This window comes from Podarcis tiliguerta, assembly GCF_965153285.1.
Source record: "Podarcis tiliguerta genome assembly, chromosome: 8".
NCBI classification, from domain to species: Eukaryota; Metazoa; Chordata; class Lepidosauria; order Squamata; family Lacertidae; genus Podarcis; species Podarcis tiliguerta.
The window spans coordinates 54,894,593-54,918,221 of record NC_139541.1 but is presented as its reverse complement, the minus strand read 5'-3'; the positions used below and the strand labels follow the sequence as shown (position 1 = coordinate 54,918,221).

Below are 23,629 nucleotides of genomic sequence, written 5' to 3'. Positions count from 1 at the left end.
CCTGCTTTGAATCCAGCCACTGCCATAGTCCCACTGGTGGGCCTTAGGCAAGCACCTCTTGCTCAGCCTCAGCTTCCCATCTGCAGTATTTAGTTAAAATTATTTATTTTTACTGCCTTTCCTCCAAAGAATTCAAGGTGGTATACATAGTTATCCCACTATCTCCATGTGGGGAAGGTTAGGCTGAGAGATTATTACTGATGTAAGGGCAGCTTCATGGCTGAGTAGGAATTTGAACCCAGGTCTCCCAGGTCCTACCTAGACCAACACTCTAACCCAGGCTTCCTCAACCTCAGCCCTCCAGATGTTTTTGGCCTACAACTCCCGTGATCCCTAGCTAGCAGGACCAGTGGTCAGGGATGCTGGGAATTGTAGTCTCAAAACATCTGGAGGGCCGAGGTTGAGGAAGCCTGCTCTAACCACTACGCCACACTGTTTCTGATTACACACTGCCATGATTACTCAACGCAGGGTTGTGGCCTTGATGTGGGAGGCTGCTTTGCACTGTTGGGCCATTAACTCAGTGATGCCTTCCTTGGCTCACTGGGATCTTGGTCCTGGTCCCTGGGATCCTTTTGACTGGAGATGCTAGGGGCAGATGCCCCGGGGCTTATGCACACAAAGAGGGTGCTGCACCCCTGAGCTAAGACACCTCCAGCTAGCTGCCAAGTCCTCCTCACTGGCCTGATTACAAATCCACACACCACAACTTGTTATTTTCCAAAACAGGGCTAGCAAAGTAGAAAACCACATAACTTCTACAGATAGACAGACAGACAATTAGATGCATAATCCATTGGTGAGTCGTCTCCCTTCCTTATAGGGTCATTTTCTGCACTCACAAAGTTGCAGGCAAAAGGTTTGTTCTTTTTGAGCTCAGTTACAGTTCAAAATCCAGTTCCTGAGGTGCTTTTAATGGTGGCATTTATAAAAGAGGGAGGGGAGAATTAAGTGCTCAAAATGGTGTGGGCACAGGGGGAAGAACATTGTCTCTCTAGCTGTGGCTAATTGGCAAACCTGTCTGGTACTTTCACCAAACTGGCATCATCAAGGGGCCCAGACAGAAAAGGGGATTGGGCTCCACATGTGGAAGAGGCAGTTTTAGTAGGTGCAGTCTGCATGACAAAGAACAACTGCCGACATTGCATTTCCTCCACTTCTGAAGGTGCAGGAGAGCCTGTCATCTTTCCTACACCTGGCTATGGCCCCTGTCAGGATGAAGCTGCACATCAGGCTGGCTGCTCCTAGACCTATCCCACCTCATTGGTTGTTCTCTGGTCCCCTCCCACACTGCCCTCCCTGCTGCTTGGATATCCAGCCCAGGTCACTCTGGGATGCCTTTGTTCTTGATGACTTCCTGCCTGCTCAGTTGAAGTCCCCTCCCCATCCGTGCTCTGCCTTGCAGCCAATTGCATGCTCACCTGTTGCCCAATATCCTTGAATGGGTTCCAAGGCAGGTAAGAAAGGCGGGGGAGGAGGGAAGAGTGGAAAATATTCTTGCCACACCCAGCCTGATAAGAAATTGCAGCTGTGGCTGTTGACATGGCAACACTTTCTTCGGAGTTTTGTTTTTGCATTATATACGTTTTTAACCTGGTGCATGATGCAGGTTGTTGTTGTTTAGTCGTTTAGTCATGTCCGACTTTTCGTGACCCCAAAGAAAAGGGCAGAGAGCAAAATTTTGACATGCTAGCATTCAGGGCTACCACTTTATCTGTTTGGGCCACTGACCTGTTTCTCGCCCTTTATATATTGTGTTTTTTATCCCACTTTTTCTGCAAGGAATTCAGGGTGGTGCACATGGTCCATCCTTGTCCCTATTTTATCATCACAACGATCCTGTGAGGTAGGCTAGGATTAGAGAGGCCAAGGGGTGAGGATACAGAATTTATTCACACTGTTGACAAAGTAAGAGATAAATTTGAGGGAATGTCTGATAAGCAGGGATGCGGGTGGCGCTGTGGATTAAACCACAGAGCCTAGGACTTGCCGATCAGAAGGTCGGTGGTTCAAATCCCCGCGACGGGGTGAGCTCCCATTGCTCGGTCCCTGCTGCTGCCAACCTAGCAGTTCGAAAGCACATCAAACTGCAAGTAGATAAATAGGTACCACTCCGGCGGGAAGGTAAACTGTGTTTTCGTGCACTGCTCTGGTTCGCCAGAAGCGGCTTAGTCATGCTGGCCACATGACCCGGAAGCTGTACGCCGGCTCCCTCAGCCAATAAAGCGAGATGAGCGTCACAACACCAGAGTCCGTCACGACTGGACCTAATGGTCAGGGGTCCCTTTACCTTTTTATGATAAGCAGCTGGTTTAGGTAGAGAACTGGGAGATCTAGTGACCAGCGAGTATTGCCTTGCAACCTTTCATTTCCACTGCATTGTATTTACTTTGTTATGTGTGAGTCAAACACACACAGTGAAAAATCTCACCACTGATATCTGTATCTGTAGCGGCCTCTTGTGGCCAAAGGGGTGCCTCGACCTCCCAAAAGGGTCACCAAAAACCTCATTGCAAGCCCATGTTTTGTTTCTGAGCCTTTCTTGCCAGCAGCATCAGCCTCTGGAGGGGAGGGGCAGAGCCAGGTCCCAGGGGGAGGAGGGGGGGGAGGGCGACTCTTGCAACTCTGGACACGATGCAAAACTGAGACCACTCTCCGAGCAAATCTTCCCTTCTTTGGAAAATCATCACAGACAGCTGCAGCAAATGTGGTGATTCAGATTTTCCCCAGGAGAACATGATCCAAATGTTCTCTGCACCCTCTTCTCTCAGGAACAGGCAGAGAGAGAAATTCATGATTCCAGGGCATCTCCTGGGGCTGCAGAATTCAGGTGAAGTAGGAAAGCTGGCTAAAGGCAGCTGAGCAAAGCATTTCCCCTGGTGGAAAAGGGACCAATCATCCATGTCTGCGGTACCCTCCTGACTGAGAACTGAGACCCCAGGCAGCTGACTCTCCTGCCTTTGGGCACTTCCCCAGCCCTTCCCTTCATTTCTGTGTAGGATGACCAGAGGAAGATGAGGCCAGGGCCCTTTGGACATTGGCCATGCAAGCAGCTGACCCTGCCAAAATCCCTTCTTCTACTACACAACCCTTGAGGGCCCAGGGAGCCTGTCCTAGCCTTCCTCTGACCACTCTGTTTGTAGGGCAAGAAGAGTCCCCCTTCTGGAATTCCCTTACAAACCCTCAACATGAAGTCACAGGAAGAGCTCTGCTAGAACAAAATCATTCTAATGCTCTCTCTATGGATCATGATGGCTGGGGCTGGTGGTATTGTATTCCAAATCATCTGGAGGGCACAAGGTTGGGGAAGCTTATAGTACCATAGTGGAAGCAGCCTTGGACCCGTCACTACTTGCATCCTAACCTACCTCACAGGGTTGTTATGAGAATAAAATGGGGTGTAGGTCCATGCATGCTTCTTGAAGGAAAGGCAGGATACTATTGTTATAAGTGTTTCAAGTAAATATGAGACTATTTATGTCACATTTTTGAAGAAAAAAATATTGTTGCAGCATAAATTACTTCATAAGCATTGACAGTGGAACAGATGCGCTTGGGAGATTTTGGACTCTCCTTCCTTGCAGCTTTTTAAGCTTCTTCTTCTTTGGCGATCACTCATAGCCAAGTAAGATTGCCTTCCATGAACACAGTCTTAGCAGTGAGTCCATAGGTGACTGTGGAGGCCAGTTCTGGATCCACACATCCTTCCACACTGGGGACATAGGTTTCCGGGGAGGAGTTGATCATGGTGAGGGTTTGCCAAACATGCCTTCCTCTTAGCTTGTTTCTCCCTTTTGTCCTGAGTTTTAAAGCAGAGGTGGGATGGCCATCTATCCTGTATGATCTAATTGAGATTCCTGCATTGCAGGGGGGTGGACTAGATGATCCTTCGGGTCCCTTCCAACTCTCCGATTCTATGAATCCTTACAACAACCCTGTTTGGTAGGCCAGTACTAATTTGTTTGCTGAGTATTGGGCAGGTGTGTGTGTGCTGAGGCTGAGGCTGAGGCTGAGAGAAAGCCATTTGACTAACTCTTGGCAATGAGGGCCTGGCAAGAGGTTGTTTGCTGTTATGCTGAACCTGTTCTCAGGATGCCTCTTGATACAACTTTCCCTTTTCACTTAGTCTGTGGATGCCAACCCTGAGCCTTAAGTGCTTCTGCAATTACATAAATAACAACTGCTCTGTAATGGATGGGATGGGCTTCCCTTGCAGCAGAAGCAAAAAGCTCAAGGGTGAATAATGGCGGGACTTAAAGTTCCGCCTGAAAAACTGGAGAAGATCCAAGCCCCATTTTCTGCCTGCACCTCCCAGCAGCCAGCGGCAGTAAAAACAGCACACAGAAAATGAGGGAAACAATCACTGAAGAGCTCTGATGGAATCAGGAAAGGGAGACAGCAAAGAAAAAGGAACACTAAAGGGGGAGATCTCTACACCTGGGGTAAAAGAGTGAAAGAGCTCCATTTAAATGAAAAGGTTGCTTCCAGACACCTGCTCATTCAGCATTCATCCTGATATTTGCAGGGAGTTTACATTATGCCAGCTGTTCAATGAGCATTCATTCCAATTTGCTCATCTGGAGGCTATGCAATCTTGCATCAAACAACTGTCATGAGACACCTTCCCATGTATTTCCCCGTTACTTTCATTATTGAAAAAAGTCCAGTTTAAGGCAGGAAGCAGATTTCTTCTGCAAGGATGCCAAATCAACTTTAACTGCACTACCTGAATTTGCTGGTATGTGATTACATCCCACCTGAAAATAGCAGCCATGCCCCAGGAGCTGTGCCATAGTGTAGCACCCTGCTTGTGGTTAACGCTTAGCTGGAATGAAATATTCAACGCAGCAATAGAGAAATTAAAATAATAATTTATTTGTCAGACAAATAAATGATTGGCACAGTGGTATATTTACCAAAAGCTCTGCACCACCCCAGCCCTGGTGGCCAGCACTTATATTCCCTCAGCCCAGCCTCCTTACTCCTCCTTTGGCTGCCTCTGTCCAATCAGCCTGGTTGAAATTCCTATTGGCTGTTTGCTAGAACCAATCATAAAAGATACACCCATTTCCTATTACCTTTTATGGGAGACAAAGAGCTATATTTCCTTCTATCATATATCTTACATTTGCCTTGACAAGGCATCTTAATTATCAGATCACCCTATGCCCTTTGCTCTTCTGCTCTTGGCTCTTCTGTCCTTGGCAACAGGGACAAATGGCTAAAACAGATGGCTCATGGTTTTAAATCTTGTCATATAAACAGAGGTCTTGGGTTCACCTTCTCACGCACCATCAATGAAATAAGAATCTAACATAAGAATCTAACATTTCTTACTTTCTAGATTTTGCATAATTACACTAAAGTCAATACATTTCATATATATAACACATAGATTTTTAGAAGAAAAAGAACTTAATAAAAAAGCAGTTTCTAAAGCAAACCCTTTCAATTTACACCCCCCCACCAGCTGTTGTTGATATTAGCTCTTTGCCTTTTAACCTTCTCAGGATATCTTAAACCTTGGGAAGATATGGCTCAGTTTGAGTAATTACCAACTCTAATTAATGTTTTTGCAGCTTGGATTGTATTCTGTAATTTGTATGACCTTTGTTCCCAGCTTTTGCTCCTTTTTAGAACTTTGAAGTACTGCAACAAATCAATGAGGGGCCCTGTTCAGAAAAATAAACATCTGCCAAGGCTAAACCTCTGCCAAGGCATTCAGCAACTTTTACTGCCTAGCCTGGAGCAAGCATCTGAAAATATATTTTTAAGCTTATTTAAAATACAGATCTTTGATCAGATGCCTCAATAGCAGGGTCACCGCTGGGTAAACCAATGGAGTGCTAAGAACATGCATAGGGTGGTAGTGGATCTTGGGGAGACAGACACTGCAGCAGCCTTCTCCCACCGGGTGTTCTGATCTACAGCTCCCATTAGCCCCAGCCATCATTGCCTGGGGAGGGGGGAGGGGGGTAGCAGCAGGCTGGGGAAGGCTGCACTACAGGCATGTACACTGGTGTAACTGTCATTCCCTTTCACTAAGCAGCTCTGGGAATTCTGTGAGGGAGGCGGGCATGAGATATTTAAGCAAATAATTCCTAGTACCCTCATCAAACAACAATGCCCCAGAACCATAGCAAGTCAAATGGATGACTGATACAAATAACCCAGAATCAGATAGTGACTTTATCAGTACCAACTAAAAAGTCACAAATATGTGTCAGGTTTTTGCAGAATTCTTCATCAGGAAAGATGCTATGCAAGGCAAGGGGCAAGGGGGATGAGGAAAAATAAAAATCAAACCAGAAATAACAACCACAACCATAACAACAACAACAACAACAAGGTTGGATGTTATTGCCATGAAGTTCCAAGATGGAGACTGCAGACTAACTTCTCTACTATACTGTAAATGTGTGTGTGATTCTGCCTTATTTTGGCAGGCGATATGGGAGAAGGGACGGAGAGAGAGAGAGAGAACAAGACAAAAGACAAAAGAGCAAGGATTTGGACAGAAAGAGGCAAGCTTTGTGTTCTCTCTTTTTAATGGTTGTGGAAGTCAGTCTGAAGAAAATGAAGCAATTAAATCAGCGGATCTTGATTTGCCAATGGATCGTGGTTTGCACACAAACCTCCTTGTGGAGGAGGAGCTGGAGGTGGGGAGTCTCTAGCTAGCAGCGAGCCACAGAGATTGCTAAATACAAATCGATTTTGCTTAATGACTTGGAAGGCTGAAAATGCAGTTGGCTGATGATGGAAGGAGGAGAAGGAAGAAGAAGGGAGATACAGAGAAGAGGCGCAGAACAACCAACAGAATGAATGCTTCTGCTGGGCTTGAGGAAAGGGTGTGGAGGAGGTGGAACAAAACCTCATTTGTGCCAAATGTGCTTAAGTGGCTGGTCACCTGAGAAAAGGATATTACAGGCCATTCTCCGAAAGAGTTGCTGACTAGATAATTGGAAATTTGTATAAAGGAGTGCAGTTTAAGACTCTTCCTTATACAGTCATACCTCGGGTTACAGACACTTCAGGTTGCGCATGCACAGAAGTGCCGAATCATGACCCATGCATGCGCAGACGCAGCACTGCAGGTTGCGAACGCTGCAGGTTGCAAATGGGCCTCCTGCACGGATCACGTTCGCAACCTGAGCGTCCACTGTACCTGCAACTCCCCATGGCACCACCTCTCTCTCCCTCAGCCCCTTCAGACTGTCAGTATTTTGCAGGAAACTGAGAAGAGATGTGATAGCCATCTTCAAGTATCTAAAGGGCTGTCACAGGGAAGAAGGAGCAAGCTTGTTTCCTGCTGCTCCAGAGGGCCGGGTCTGAACTAATGGATTCAAATGACAAGAAATGAGATTCCAACTAAATGTTAGGAAGAACTTTCTGACAGCAAGAGCTGTTTGACAGCAGGGGTTGGACTAGATGACCACCGGAGGCCCTTCCAAGACTACAATTCTATGAAACCACAACTTAGGTCAGTGCAATGCAAGCAGCAGATTCACTACAGGAGGAACAACATGGCCACAGTATCGTTTTCAGGAGCACACACTAAGCCATAGTTTGGCTTAATGTTACATGTGAATGAGATCATTGCATTCCAGCTAGGCTGTTCATTAATTGTACCAATGACTGTTAAAGTGTTGCTATCACCCAGCACAGCCAATGATATGGGATAACAGGTGTTGTAACCCAACATTTGGAGGGCCACAAGTTGCCCCCCAGCTCTGCCCTAAAATGACAGGTCTGAAGCTTTGGGGTGCTTGTCAATCCACCTTTGTCATTAGGGGCACATGGCCTCTGAGGCTTGGGGCACCCAGAGCCTTAGACTGCTGCACCAGCTACAGCCCTACCTGGACAGAATGCGGGTTCATGCCCTGATAATCTCCTGTTGTTGTATGTGGGGCTACTTTTGAAAACAACCCAGGAACTTTAGTTGGTAGAAATTATCGCTGCCTGGGTGCTAATGAGGACTGGGCAGGTTGTTATGGAAATATTATGCTTATCACCTTCACTGACTCCTAGTCAATCTCCAGGCTCAATTTAAACTGCTGGTTTTGACTGCTGAAGCTATTCATGGCCTGTGTCTTTGGTACCTGAAGTATTGCCTCATCTCACATGCTCCTGACCCTGAGGTCATCACCTGGGGCTCTTTTGTGTGTTGATGCCAGGTGAGATACAACCAGGTGAGGAACTTTTCAGCAGTGGTCCCTTAGTTGTGGAACACCATCCCAAAAAGGCTACTTTAATATCATTCCAGCACCAGGCAGATGCCTTTTTACATACCCAGTTTTCTAAAACAATGTTATGATTTTGCACCGTTTTAGCTCTGTGGATTTTTATTCCTCTGCTCTCCATTTCAAATTGGCTTGTTGTAGCAACATTCCTTTCTCTCTGCAATGTGGGTAGTTAAACTAATGTGTACTTTATAGTGGTGGGTGTTATATTGGCTGTACCTTGTTTGTCTGTTTGTTTACAAATTTGCTTCCATATAACCTATCCTCACAGAAAGCATTGATTCCTACCCTGTTAGATAGTTATACATGACAATTTTGTTTTCATTAGCTATGTGCATGCAGATTTTCTTTAATGCTGCCAAATAAGGAAAATATGGCTTTCCTGTGAAGGAATGTGCAGTTGTCAGTATTAAAGAATTCTTAAACATCTATGCACTGACTTTGGCTAGTTCACACGAAGGAAAAACACATCACACACAGAGCAGAAAGGTACTGTGAGTGTTGTCACTGATAGAAAATGTCAGTGGGTGGGTGATAAAATCTATTCCGTCCTAATAGTGCATGGACTGATTGTTGCATACTTTCAAAGAGCAGGATAAATGGATAAAAATTTGATGTAGGAACTGTGTGTTATACACCAAGCTTTTATCCATTTATCCAGCTCTTTGAAAGTACGCAACAACCAGACCATGCACTATTAGATCAAATATCAGGGCTCTGGGAGCTAGTTTTTCTTGCTTAAGAAGAACCTGAGTAACAAGATTTATTCTATCTACATTTTGTGCTATCTAATTTGCATCTTTTCCACGATGCTCTCACAAATTATTTCAGTACATTGCAGATCTCTTCCAGTCATTCTGAACTCATGAAGGCCCAAATTGGGCAAAAAGTGTGGAAGTTACTGCACCAAACTCCAATATACTGACTAGGTACAAAAGTATATTATAGGGCTGTTCCTTTAAATGTGGCTTAGTGGGGAAATACTACAGAAAATTTAATGAAGAGTGTTTAAACTAGGGTCTGAAGGAGAATTGCCTATTACTGATATTACCTAGTCCCCTAGCGGGTAGGGTTGCCATTTTCTAAGTACTTCCCTTCCTGCCCCAATTCACCTAAACCCCACTTTGCTGTCCAAAATTTACCACTACATTTTCCCCCAGGACAGGGCTATCTCTGCTTCTGGAGCACAGCACGTTCTGAATCTGCCATAAGTTGCATTGTCCTTGGAAATGGTCATCGCCACAGGCATTATCATCTGCTTACCCCCTTCCCCTGCAGATGACACACCACCATCTGGTTGCCTAGCTATGTCCACAAACAGAGAGCAGCAGGGCGAACTCAAGGCATCTGATTGCAGCCCACAACAGTTCCCATGTCCCTCTGTTCCCCTTCCCCAAACAGGTTATTTCTAGGATAAACTAGAAAGAGGTGCCTGGGCTTGCCATTTCACAAGTAGACTCCTTTTTTGTTATTTTTATGCCATAGAAGGCTCTTTTCTACCAGCCCAGCTGACCCTCACTGGTAACCTTGCTGGCAGTTTTAACGTTAGATAGATTTAGGTGGGTATTTATACACACACGAAACATTGTTCAAGTTAACAGCATTCCTACGCTATTGAGTCAAACGCCTCCACAAATAGAGGGGAGAGACATGTGGCTTGCACTACTCGGTGTTTTTTTTTATTATTTTAAAAAATAACCCTTTATTCCTCTTAAATATGCTTCTTGTAGTTAGCCAAGAGAGGCATGGGTTCACAGTGCAACTGCACTTCTGACCTGAAATTCAAAGCCAACAAGGGAGCAAGCCAGGGCGAGTAACCTTATCCCTGGACAAGGAAGCTGGAAAAAGCTGAGTGAGGAGGACTGAGCAGCAGCAGGGCGGGCTTATTGCCCGTGGGTGTTGAATGATGCATTTTGCTGCCTGGACAATTGTCCTCCAGGCAGGAAGAGCTCAGTTAGCAAGTAGGACTTGGGGGAGCTACATAAGGCCAAATGCCTTTTGCAGGGATGATGCCATATTAATGTACAGTAATACTAGGACTGTTCCCCTGCCACTCCTCTGTGATGCCTTCTGCTCCTTCAAACCCCTCATATTTTGCCAGTCACCCTTTAGGGCTTGCTACCTTAGTCATCTTTGCCCAATTAAAGTTCATTCTTAACCTGCAATCCTATTCCAGTGGTACCTCTGGTTAAGAACTTAATTTGTTCTGGAGGTCCGTTCTTAACCTGAAACTGTTCTTAACCTGAGGTACCACTTAGCTAATGGGGCCTCCCGCTGCCGGTGCGCAATTTCTGTCCTCACCCTGAAGCAAAGTTCTTAACCCGTGGTACTATTTCTGGGTTAGTGGAGTCTGTAAACTGAAGTGTCTGTAACCTGAAGCGTCTGTAACCCAAGGTACCACTGTATATGCCTACCTAAGAAGCAGCACTACAGAACGCAGTGGGACTGAACTGGCATGCAAAAGATTGCGCAGCAAGTCTATACATTTCCTAACACCCACCCATTACTACTCTGGTCTCATCCTTTCCTCCTCTCCCCCTCTCCCTCTCCCATCACAAAACCAGACATTTAGTCTTCCCTCCCACCACACCTTGGGAACATAACAGCAGCAAGTACTGGAAAGAAGAAGAAGAAGAAGAAGAAGAAGAGGAGGAGGAGGAGGAGTTTGGATTTGATATCCCGCTTTATCACTACCCGAAGGAGTCTCAAAGCAGCTAACATTCTCCTTTCCCTTCCTCCCCCACAACAAACACTCTGTGAGGTGAGTGGGGCTGAGAGACTTCAAAGAAGTGTGACTGGCCCAAGGTCACCCAGCAGCTGCATGTGGAGGAGCGGAGACGCGAACCCGGTTCCCCAGATTACGAGACTACCGCTCTTAACCACTACACCACACATCCGTGTCCCTCGGCATGCACAGGTGTCTCCTCAGTTTCTGGACATTCCTGTTTTTCATGTAAGCATTCACATGTGGCTGCCAACATACATGCAAAGGGGGAAAAAAGAGGTGATGGAAAGACAGAGGGTTAAAGAGGCTTGCTCCCTCCCAGCCCCTCCCAACGCAGCCTTCCTCTTGCCGCTGCTGAAAGTTCAGACAGAGCCAAGCGCCAACCACTCTGCCTCTGGCACTGGGAGGCAAGTGGAGAGGCCTGCCAGCCGGCCGCCTCCTCTTCCCCGCCTCCTCCCCCACCCCCCCACTCCGTAGGCAGGGATCTGGTGTCAGCCTTTCCACTAGAATTGCACAGCCGTTTCCAGAGAGACTGAGGTGGGGGTGGCCCCGGGGGCTCCGGTTTCTTGCACTGTTTATTAATAACCTCACACCCACCCCATGCCAAAACCCTGTCTGGTCGGGGGCACAAGGAACTTGGTTCCTGGAGAGAAAGGTAAGAAGAGCTAAATTGCTACCATTCATTGGTGAGCGTGGGCTCTCTTTTCTGTTCTAGTAGCTGGAAAGGAGATGCTCCAAGCTAAAAAGCACTAGGCTCATTTAAGGGGGAGAGGGGAGCAACCTAACGGTTTTGGAAACGGGGTGTGGTTGGCGAATAATTCAGATTCGAAAGCATCAGGTTTATTAAGGGTGGGCTCAATTGGGTTGCCTGCCAGACCATTTGTGGCCAGCGCAGGCCTGACTGGAAAAAGGAAGAAAGGTACAGTGCCTTCCCCCGCTGCTGGACCACTGAGAAAGAGGCTGTCTCCCCTAGCTTTGTATGTTTCTTTTCTTTGCCCAAGTAAGAAATATCAGCCTGGATGCACGACATCCTGCTACAGAGAGGAGGGGGGAGAAGCAGGGACTGTCTGAATCTGCCTGGGTGGATAGCGAGACCATTTGCCTGTGAAAAAATGTTCACAAGGAAGGAATCGTGCTGCTGCTAGATAGATGATTGGTGACAGATTCCGGTCCTAATTCAGAAGTTGAAACCAAAGAGCTTTGCACCAGTCCTCGTCTAAGCTTTCTGTATCCAACCACTAAGAAATAGCAAGCATGGAAGTGAAGGCTGCTTCACTTTGCTGTTTTCACAAGGGTGGAAAAATGCCTTATTTGGGAAAAGAGAAGGTTTATCTCTGAAAATAATCTCCAGTGGTGCTCAGAGCTGAAGTAGAACATGCAAATGGCACTCCCTTCCCCAACGACTTAACAGGGGGTACCATCTGCCATGAAGCTCTCATGTACCCACCTTACTGAAATGTCAATGGGCCTCTGAAGGGCAGGGGGCTGGTGCCCCCTGGATGTGTCCTTTGTCTCCTCCTCTGACATCCTGATGGCAGGGCCACCCTGCAGGTGCTCTCCCATTAAATATTCCATGGAAGTTTCCCTGCTCCCCTTGTTAAAGTGCCTGTTACCCAACTGGCCCTTCAATGTGCTGCTCATATTGGGTGGGGCTGAAGCCCCACCCCCATTGGGCATTTCACTACAGCTGGTTCTATTTCAGAACATTTACCTCTTTAAGTTGTTCAGGCGCTCCACATTCTTAAGGACAGCAGATTAAACACCTCCTTCTCTGCCATTTAGACACAGTGCACATTCACCCAAGCCCTATCTTGTGAAGAGGTCTTTCATCTGCGGACAGCTGCTGCACACACCCTCTTCCTTCAGGGGATGACTCTACTCTATAACGCTTGCTTGCTTGGAAACCAGGGTCCCTCAATAATATCACTTGCCTGCTGTGATATTTTGATCCAACCTCAGCCATCTTGCAGAGCGTGCATGCAAGCTCATTTGGGCACTCTCTTCTGTACATCTGAGGCTGCGTCAGCATTTTCAATTAAAATAAAAAAAGCTGCCCTCTTTTCAGTAATCAATGACTTAAAGCAACACAGATTCCCCTCCAACTGACCCCTTGGTACTTAAGTAGCCTGGCAAAAAAACAAAACAAAGCAAAACAAAAAATCCACCTCTCAGCTCATTTGCTCCCCATTTGTCAACGCAATACAACACATGCTTAAAGTATATTTATTTATTCACTTAATATAACTGTTCTGGTCAGTGTATTTCCATCAGGGTTCCCCTACCCCCGATCTTCTGTTAGAACAAGCCATTACTTGTTATTTATATTTTATACCCATATTTGTATCTATCTTTTTATCCATATACATGGCACTTTATAAAGAGTAAGAGAACAAGCCTCTGCCCCGTATTGGTTACAGTCTAGAAAACGAGGTGAGGGAAATGGAGGTGGGTTGGGGGAAGAATGATGGCAGGTGTATTTATTTAGGCTTAGTTACAGTAGGGCATGGGGGGCAAGGAAGGGGTGACCAAAGCTTCGTGGAAAAGCTGAGTTTTGAGGAGAACTTGAAGGAAGTAACATTTGCAGCATCAGATACATACCTTAAACAAACATGTTGCAACACAGTTTAAATTTAAGCAGGTTAAGCTATCACTAAGGAGACTTAGGAACGCGGGTGGTGCTGTGGGTTAAACCACAGAGCCTAGGACTTGCCGATCAGAAGGTCAGCGGTTCGAATCCCCATGACGGGGTGAGCTCCCGTTGCTCGGTCCCTGCTCCTGCCAACCTAGCAGTTCGAAAGCACGTCAAAGTGCAAGTAGATAAATAGGTACCACTCCGGCGGGAAGGTAAACGGCATTTCTGTGCACTGCTCTGGTTCACCAGAAGTGGCTCAGTCATGCTGGCCACATGACCCAGAGGCTGTACGCCGTCTCCCTCGGCCAATAAAGCGAGATGAGCACCGCAACCCCAGAGTCTGTCACGACTGGACCTAATGGTCAGAGGTCCCTTTACCTTTTTAAGGAGAGTAAGGTGATCCCATTGGGTAGCAGATCTGGAGCATCATTAATGAGCAGTAGACTTGACAAATTTTAAATTATTGTCATATTTTTACTGCCAAGGTAGAAAGCAGATTTTGATTCCAAAATTTATTCAGCCATACCTAGTTTACCACATTCAACTCAACATATAGAGGCTTGTTCCACAAGGTTACAAGTTGTCTCAAAACATGTAGAATTGTCAGAGGAACAACAATGGTATACTACTTCATTAAGAGTACATTTAAAAAGCCTTTGTGGTTTTTTTAATGGTCCTGATATTTTTATTAGATAACAGTTGTGCCTGGATTTCCCCCCCTGATGCACCAAGAGAATTATGGGTTCTGCCCATAGAGGGTATATAGGAAAATCATGTATACCCAAACTCTTGGAGCTATCCCTGCAGCTTGCGGGTGAGGGGGAGAAAGAGAAACAAAAATCCCCGGAGTCCCAGAGCCCGTGTAACAAGTAGATCTTAAAAGCCCTTTTCGCGCCAGGTACAGTAACCCCAAATGGGCCTGGTGCAAAAATAGCTTCTAAGCAATCCACTTGATTGGATTTAAGTTGTATAATTTCAACCAGCCTGCCTTCAACCATGTTGAAATTGCTCAAATTAAAAGTTTGTAAGATGTTCTCATACTGCATTCACAGAGAGATAGGTAAAGGTAAAGGGACCCCTGACCATTAGGTCCAGTCATGGCCGACTCTGGGGTTGCGGCGCTCATCTCGCTTTATTGGCCGAGGAAGCCAGCGTACAGCTTCCGGGTAATGTGGCCAGCATGACTAAGCCGCTGCTGGTGAACCAGAGCAGTGCACGGAAATGCCGTTTACCTTCCCGCCGGAGCAGTACCTATTTATCTACTTGCACTGCTGGGTTGGCAGGAGGAGGGACCGAGCAACGGGAGCTCACCCCGTCGCGGGGATTCAAACCGCCGACCTTCTGATCGGCAAGTCCTAGGCTCTGTGGTTTAACCCACAGCCCCACCCATGTCCCTTAATAGAAAGATAAGGTATGTGAAATACGGGGTGGTAATAATAATAATAATAATAATGATGATGATGATGATGATGATGTTCAAGGGCAGTGTTTCCCAAATTTACAATAACCGCGTACCCCTTTTGAGAGTTTAGTCTTAGCAGCATACCCCTTCTTGACAAAGATAATTTGGGGGGTAGTTTTAATACAGCACACCATTCTCATACTAAATTCTAATGAATTGTTTTCTGCAGCTAAAAAAAACACTAAAAAGCAAAATAAAAATGTATGCCATGCACCCTTTGAAACCCTTTTGTGTACCACTGGGACTACATGTACCACACTTTGAGAAACATTGTTCTAGGGGAACCAGCTGGGGTATATGGTGAGAGGTTGGGGGAGGAAGCTAACTTCTTGGTCCTGGTAACAAAGCATCAAATTCTTCAAAGTTTTCTGCAGTTGCAGGATTCTCAGCTGGAGGATGGCGCATCTGCTTCTTCTCAAATGCCTGCCTGTGCTCAATGAGCTCCGTCGTTCAGCCATTTGTAGGTCTGATTCCATGATTGCTTTTTATTTCCAGGGAAGTGATGGCAGACTCCGAGCCTGCTCTGGATTTGGACAACGCAGAAGCCTTCTCAGAGCTAGGTGCTGGGGTTCCAGGAGCACTCTTAGAGCTTGATGGAGAAGACACCCCTGAGATGCTGTATATGGATCCCATCAACATACCATTCCTTCAAGACACAGAAAGCACAGGCTCTCCAGTGGTGCTGCAGGAAGACATGGAAGACGAGGAAGTATATTATGATGCAGAAGACATAAGCATTGAGGATCTCGGAAAGCATTTTCAGGAGTGCATTGAAGCAGTGGAAGAGCTGGAGAGGGAGAGGGACCAGCTTATTCGGGAACTGATGCTCCTACGGGAACCGGCTCTTGAGGAAATCAGACAAGCCCATGAAGAGATCCTCGAAGCCTACAGGCTGCATGCCAAGGTGGAGCTTGAAAGGGACAGTCTGCGGGATGAAATTCGGCAAGTGAAACAGAAGCTTTTTAGGGTGACTCGGGAATGTGTGGCGTGCCAGTACCAGCTAGAAAACAGGAGGCACGACGTGGCCCAGTTTGCTGTCTACCGGGAAGAACTGGAAAGCAGGGTCAGCCAGCTTTCAGAGGAGCTATCCCAATTGAGAGAGACTTGTGAGAAAGAGAAGGAGCAGTTGAGAGAACAGCTGAAGGCTCCGAGGAGGCGGAGGAGCAGCTGCTACCTCCAGGCAAGCAGGCGGCTTTCCGTGGAGTTTGAGAGCTTTGTGGCGGAGAGCCGTCAGGGCCTGGAAGAACAGTATGAGCCTAAGCTGATGCGCCTCTTAGAAAGGAGAGAAGCCAGCAGAAAGGCTTTGCAAAAGACACAGGGCGAGATTCACAGATTAAAGGAAACTCTGAGGCCACTGCAGGGAGAGGTCAGCAAGTTATTGCTGCAGAACAAAAACCTGGAGCAACAGATCCTGCTCATTAAGCAAAAACGGGACGAAGAAGTTCTTCAGTACAAGGTATGCCTGATGGCAGCCTTTCCCAGCATGGTACCCTCCAGATGATTTGGACTCCATTAGCCAATGGGGAAGGAGGATGGAAGTCACTGTCCAAAACACCTGGAGGGCACCAGTTGGAGAAGGTTGCCTAACAGCCTTGCAGCCTCCCCTGCTCTAAAGCTAGTTGCCAAGCAGGTTGATGTAACACCTGCCTATCTGATGAAATGCCGCCTGCCATGACACAGACTCCAGAATATCTGAGCTCACACTATTGGGAGAATGAGATGCCACTCCTGTCAGGCTGTACCAGGGAAATTTCTGTCTGACTGGTCCTTTATAGAGGTGTATCTAGCTATCAGCCCCAAGAGAGAGAAACAGTGAAGGAGCAGGTTAAACCTTTTCCTTCCTGTAAAAAGAACTAGCACGTCAGGTAGAAGATGCTTTTCATACAAGGGAGCCCCTCAAAGAGACATCACAATTTGGCTTGGAAAAGAACCTATTGGGAGCCAATAGGAGGGGCTTTGAAGTCAACCAGCCCACACCATCCCCTCTTCCTTAACACTGCAATCAGGAAAGCTTTCCCCCCAAGCCTAAATCCAGAATGGGGGGCTGAAAGAGATTTTCAGCAGGATGGATTGCATCTAGAGTTGGCTTAATCCTTTCTTCCCAAGCTGAGACTATCCCAAAATATCTCCTGGCGTGTTTTTTATTATTATTACAAACTTTATTGATTTTTAAAAAAACAATTACCGAGCATAAAGTATTGCCTTCCAGGAAAATGCATGTACAGATGCACCTCACACGTTTAACACTTATTAAAATGTCACATTAACACATAATTTATATATGGAATTAATACAGGGGTCATGGCTCAGTGACACAGCACCTATAGACGGTCCCAGATGCAATCTGTGGCATCTCCAGGTAGGGCTGGGAAAGACTGATGTCACTCAGTGTTAGACAATTATGAGCTAGATGAACCAACTTGCTATGTTCCATACTTGATCTGTAGTGAAAGGCACTATTTTAGATGAATTAGACAAATGCCTGGAGGACAGACATGTCAGTGATTCTCAGCCATGTCGCTAAATGACGCCTCCACATTCAGAGGCAGTGTACTTCAGAATACCAGCATCTGGTAATGACACAACAGAGAAATCACTATGGCCTTAAATCCCTGTTTCTGAACTTTCAGAGGCATGCAGTTGGCCACTGTGGAAACAGAACCATGAACTAGGTAGACCTTTCACTTAATGCACTGACACAGTCATGCCAAGAAACAAGGCTGATGTGTAAATGCTATTTCTTTAAAAATAAGAACTACTTCTAAATGGAACAGGGAGGAGACTAGCCTGGCCAGCATCCATATCTAGATTTTACCAAACCATCAACAGCTCCTACGAGGCTCAGTTGCCTTCCTTGACTCAAGTTTATTTACAGATGGTAGGGAAAGGTGCATATTAAAAGGTTTAGGGTTTTCTAGGGTCCAATGAAGTTTACAGGAATTGAGTGAGACACATTCCTTGCCATGCAAATGTGACTGCTCTTTTTCCACCCCTTCTGCTCACATATTCAAGCTCCTCCAAAGGCTGGGTTCTACAGGGTGAGTCCTTTAAAAGAGGCCCCGTGGATACAGACTACACATGTTCCACGGGGCCTCTTTTAAAAGACTCACCCTGTATAATCCCTCCCATAATCCCTGCAGAGGTTTTAGCAGCTTTTCACCAAGGTACATGCGAAAACAGATGCCACAGGACCTTTTACTTAAACTTCCTTTTAACATTGCTTATTCTGTTTCGAAGCTGAAGGAAGAGCAACACCCTGATCGCTCTTGGTTTTTTCATTTCCTCTTCTTACACTGGACATATTGAAAAACTGGGCTCCAATCATTGTTCTATTTACTTCTTTTTTGAGTGTTACAAGGGGTGACTAACCCCCATTTCAGGGGCCAGATCCGATGCCCTGCTTCCCTGCCCTCTCCTATATGTCACTTTGGGCAGTGGGAAATTTAATTGACATATACACATATTTATATACACACAACACTGAAATGGGTGGAACAGAGCTCAAATCACTCCCTCACTGGTTGCTTAATGAGTGGAGATAATGCCAGCCAAATGGCTTAACCTCCCCTCAGCTATTTAGGATCAGCTGGGGAATGAGGGCTGTGCCCCTGTGTGGGCACTTTTGGCCACACCCACTGACGGCATGTGGGCTCAGCCTAAAGGTTAACCACCCCTGCTTCAAACCATGTGATGAGATGGAACCACACAAATAGCAGCCTATTTTTGTAGGAAGGCAGGCAAGGCGCATTCAATGGGTAGGAACGGCCTATGACACATTCAGCCAAGTTGAATTCTGAGGGCAACTGAGTCTTGTGTAACACCAGGAATCTCAGCAGTGCTTTATTTGTACCAAGGGCTCAGCTTTAGAACCAGGCCTGGCTACTGCAATACGGGAAGTGTAAGGAAAATGCCTTTGAAATAATGTACGGCTTGCCACTGTGACTCCATCCTTACTGCCATCTGTGTAGACACCCTGCACCCCCATTAATGGTTGAAGACTAAGGCTTGATTGGGGGATGGTTGAAAATCAAACACTGGCTAGAAGTCAATCCTGGAAATGTCAAAGCTGAAGTATAAGATAACATGCAGGTAGTTTAAAAATACAAATCTTCAATCCATTGAGGAGAGTAACTCCAATAAAAATAGGAATAATTTAGACTTCCGGGCTCAAACACGGAGCCTTCTAACAAATTTGTCCTGAGCAGTGGCTGTGGTATATTTTTATATGGCTGAAATAATCCCACAAACCAGTCTGGCATTCAGCATATATTCTGCATTTTGCATTGCAAGTAACATGAGATTCTCTCTCCACCAGCAAGTTTCTAGACTTCACAGTGATACAAGGGGCGGGGGCACTTTGGAAGAGATTGGATGTAGTACGAGCAGGCATCCACTAGGACAATAAGGCTTCTCCATCTTTCCTCCACTGTCCCCAAAATCTGCTGGGAATCCTCCCAAGATTTCACACAACACTTATTTATCTGAACTGCACCAATCTTTGAGTTGTTGTGCTGCCAGTTTTAGCTAGTGCAAATCAGCATAGTTGCCGTTTGGCTGCCAATATCTCAGTCAGCTGGGGGCAAGGGCACCCCTACAAAAGTACCATGCCATCAGTAATAAATCGGACTCTGCTTTCAGTTGGTTTCTGAGCAATACGTTGTGCTTACATTGTGAAGACAACTCCTTCCTTCTTCAATCCTACTTCAAGTTATGCACAACTGGAAAATTGAGAATATTTTTTTTTTTTATTCTGCCTTTCAACCAAGGAGCTACAAGGCAAATTATATATAATACAAAAACTGGGTGGCTCCACCCACACATTGCATTCTTTTGCAGAACCACTTATGTGAGGTGGATGGTCTTTATATAGTTTAAAGATGAGTAAACTTAATTTCAGTCTGACAGCTTTACAAAAGATGAGAATTCTACTTGAAAGCTGAAAAAAAAAAGAAACAGAAAATACAGACTACCTAAGAAAAAGCATAGAGTTCAGTCTCTCAAGAACCAAAGATGTCTCCTTTTTAATATATAAAAAGAGACATTTTTAGTTTTCAGGCTACAGAGATGGGTCTGAAAGTTTATAAGCAACATCAGGTGAAACCTGCACAGTCAAAGGCAGGCTTGGCAAGAGTTTTTCCTGGTTCCCAGCTATGCACATGACTAACAGAACAAGTTAGTCAAATTAACTTGCATAATTTATATAAGCCACAGACACTTTTGTTATCGTAATAACAAATTTTTATTTTAAGCATATAATTCACAAATGGTAATGAACAATTTAAACTGATCGATTCTGATAGAATGCTGTGGTTTTCCTCCTTCAGATGTGAAATATGTGTTTGGATAGCAAAATGTGATGCCCTCTATAATAATTATCAGCCATATGCTGGCCCTGATTACAACAGGTACAAAACACTACATGATGAATTTAAAATGCAGGCTACATTCCTTTCTGAAACATTTCAATGCTTTTCCATCCACAGGACCAGGTGGAAGAGATGGAAGAAAGGCTGAGGGAGCTGAAGAATGGAGTCCAACTTCAGCAGAAGAAGAACCAAGAATTGGAAGAGCTGAGGGCCAGCTTACACCAGGAACTATCAATTTACAAGTAGGTTTTACTATCTTTCTTGAAACACTATCCACATGAAAGCAAAGCCTGCAAGAAAATCTGAAAGCAGCAGTGAGAAAGGAGTGACAAATTCTCCCTATAGGTCCTTCCAGTTACCATACTTGCTCAAGGTATCTCTCTGTATTCTGCAGACTAGCCCTTTGTGTTTGGGAAACAGGATGTTCTAGAATATGACTGACCTGGGACATATATCTCAAATATAGTAGGGAACTGCTTCCCACTGAGTGGCTAGGTCTATTCTGGAGGACAGGCTCCTGTCACTTTAGTAGAGCTGGCCTAGAAATCAGTCCCTATCCAAAACATGCAGGAGAATGGCATGAACAACTGCAGTCCATATAGTCTGCGTAGAAAAGTTCCTTTGTAAGGGGTTCAGAGCAACAAACACAAGATCAGCTTTATTTATTAAGAAGCTGATCTTGTGTTTATTAAGAGGTTATTAAGCAGGTGTAACAAATGAGAATAGTTAGGTGTGAAGGAGGAGGGAAATGTGATGTTGCCATTTCGGGGGAATTGAAAGGTAGAAGAGTATGAGAGAATTGTGTGGCCTTTATAAACTTCCCTTCCCTATGCTCAGTCCAAAACACAGGAGAAGAACACAAGTATTATCAGTGACAGAGTAAAATCCAAATAAAGTGAAAAGTCTGCCTTAGGCCACAGAAAGACTTAATGGATAGAGTCTGATAGTAATGGAACAAATCTAGGGTTCCAAAGGTGTAAGAGGCACCTAGTTTATATAACCATGTAAAATTTCATGATCCAAGATGTTTCAACTCACAAGAGTACAGGTTGGTCATGGTGTGATTTCCAGGTGAACAAAGAATTACTGTCTTAATTCTGCTTAACAAGAGGTGGTCTAGACTTTGTAGTAGAATGTGAAATTCTTGTTGGATAGGCCATTCAAGAGCTCCTTTCTTTGCAACGGACAATATTATATAACCTAGGATAGTTTAGGCATGAAGAAGGCTGAATATTTTAATTCTGGACAGTGTGTAGAGAATGTGGACATTTCCCTGTCCATTTAACAAAGGTTTTCAGGGGAAGCTTTCAAGCACAAGCCTGCCTTTTCACTCTCATTTTCTCAAACAAAATGTAGCCTTTTTAACTGAAGTGATTGTGAGAAACACTCTAGTGCTTGCCAGCAAGAGAGACTCTATATTTCTGAAAGCATTCCAAAATTACTTGTTTTTTGGAACCATATAGAATGTAAATTCTGTCTTTGTACAGCATTTTTCTGGTCTCTTCTTCTAAGAGTAGTACTGGTGCTTATTTATTTTCATAAATGTAAACATACGCAGTAATGCTCTGTCTGCATAAGTTTTACAACCTTTTAAAAGGTTACTGCTTTAAAATGTGCCAAGCACCACAAAAGGCAAATGTCCTGCTGGAACCATTGTCTTCTCCCTCTCCTTGGAAAAATGCAAAAATGCATATTGTGACCAATATTGCTCAATGTTCAGCAAAAAGACCCTAAACAGCATGTATAGCCAGAAAACACACTAACACCACAAGCACAAGGTGCGCAGGTAAGGATCAGCTAGTCTGCAACCTCTCTGTTTAGCAAAACAAAAAAGGGAGGTGATAAGAAAATAAAGAGGGGAAAGTGCCTCCACAAGAAAATGAGCCAGTGTCATAAGGACAAGGCAGATAAAGGGTCTGCCAGCTCTAGCACCCATTTAGCAAAAAGAGAAAAGGGGGTGAATGGCCTCTGTAGGCAGAGTGCCTGCTGCCACAAGGTAGATGGTACCTATTTGTAGTCAGCTGCTTCCTCCAGTCAGTGTGTTGTTCCCTCTCCTATTTTCTTGTAGGGGCCAGAACGGGAAGGGAAGGTGACTGAATGGGCAAAAGGGGGTGTGCTCAGGCCAAGAAACAGAGGCAAAGATGAACCACTTTAAGAGCTAGTGCAATCATACACACAAAACAGCAGCACTACTGGGCAAACTGATGCCACAAGCACCAGGTTTGCAACCACCATTGCATACCACTCGGCAACAGACTGAGCCAAGAGGCAAAAGTGAAAAGTGTCAAAAGAGAAAGTCAAGGGTTCATGTCTAATCAGTAGGGTAGATGGTGACAAATGAAAATGAATGAGGTCACATGTCATAGGAGATAGTGGCTGAAACATTCAGGCAGCAATACCAGAGAGGCTCTTGGAAAGGTAGGATTGGATTGGATGGAGGGCAAAAGATGTGGGGTGTCATGAGCACAGGTCTCCCACTCAACCTCTGGAATAAGCTGAGTGGAACGATGAGAGTCCCACAAGGGAAAGAACAGCAAAGAAATCTGATTTCCTTGTGAAATGTTATTTCATTGAGCAACTGGTTACTCAATTTCAATCCCTACAGAGACTGCTTAGAAATCTATGGACAACTCTGCAAGTCTGAAGTGAAACAAGACCAAGATTGAATCATGGATTTATAAGCATGGACATCCTTCCCCTTCCTTACTTACTTGCTGTCTCTTTAGTGGGAATGATAGTACATCCTCTCCATCTGACGACACAGCCAATAAGCAAAACTATGATGGTTTGCATCTTTATTATTATAAAAAGGGCTGCAAATGGTCTGAAACCTGGTAGTTACACTGGACAGATGTCACATCAGCAGGATACCAGATGTGCATTATGCACAACTTCAAAGTTTAAGGTTTGTGTAAAGCTGATGTGTCAGTACATTAATCAACCTTTCTTTAATGTTATAATTCTGTACAAAACCTGTTTGAGAACAGGATTGTTTAGTTATTTTAGGCAACAGTTTGTAATTTTGACATGTTATGGATAGGAAGCAGAAGTCCTAATTAAATGCTTTTTTATACGCACATAGAGCATTTTGCCATTAATGGATGAAAAATCAGTGTTGTTTTGATAACATAGCAACAGGGTTAAACAGATTGAAAATCCACTTAAGAAGACTGCAGGTCAATCGTCATCCCTATTCTACCCCAA

At 45.1% G+C, this 23,629-nt stretch overlaps 1 protein-coding gene across 1 annotated transcript; it reads left to right on the top strand.

Moving 5' to 3' along the window:
* The first annotated feature begins 11,397 nt into the window (after nt 1-11,397).
* Nucleotides 11,398-23,502, top strand: SYNC (syncoilin, intermediate filament protein). Its single transcript, XM_083453042.1, has 4 exons — nt 11,398-11,620; nt 15,555-16,515; nt 20,543-20,667; nt 23,031-23,502. The coding sequence occupies exons 2-4, from the start codon at nt 15,562-15,564 to the stop codon at nt 23,089-23,091; spliced, it is 1,140 nt and encodes a 379-aa protein (XP_083309168.1). The 5' UTR covers nt 11,398-11,620; nt 15,555-15,561; the 3' UTR covers nt 23,092-23,502.
* The last annotated feature ends 127 nt before the right edge of the window (nt 23,503-23,629 follow it).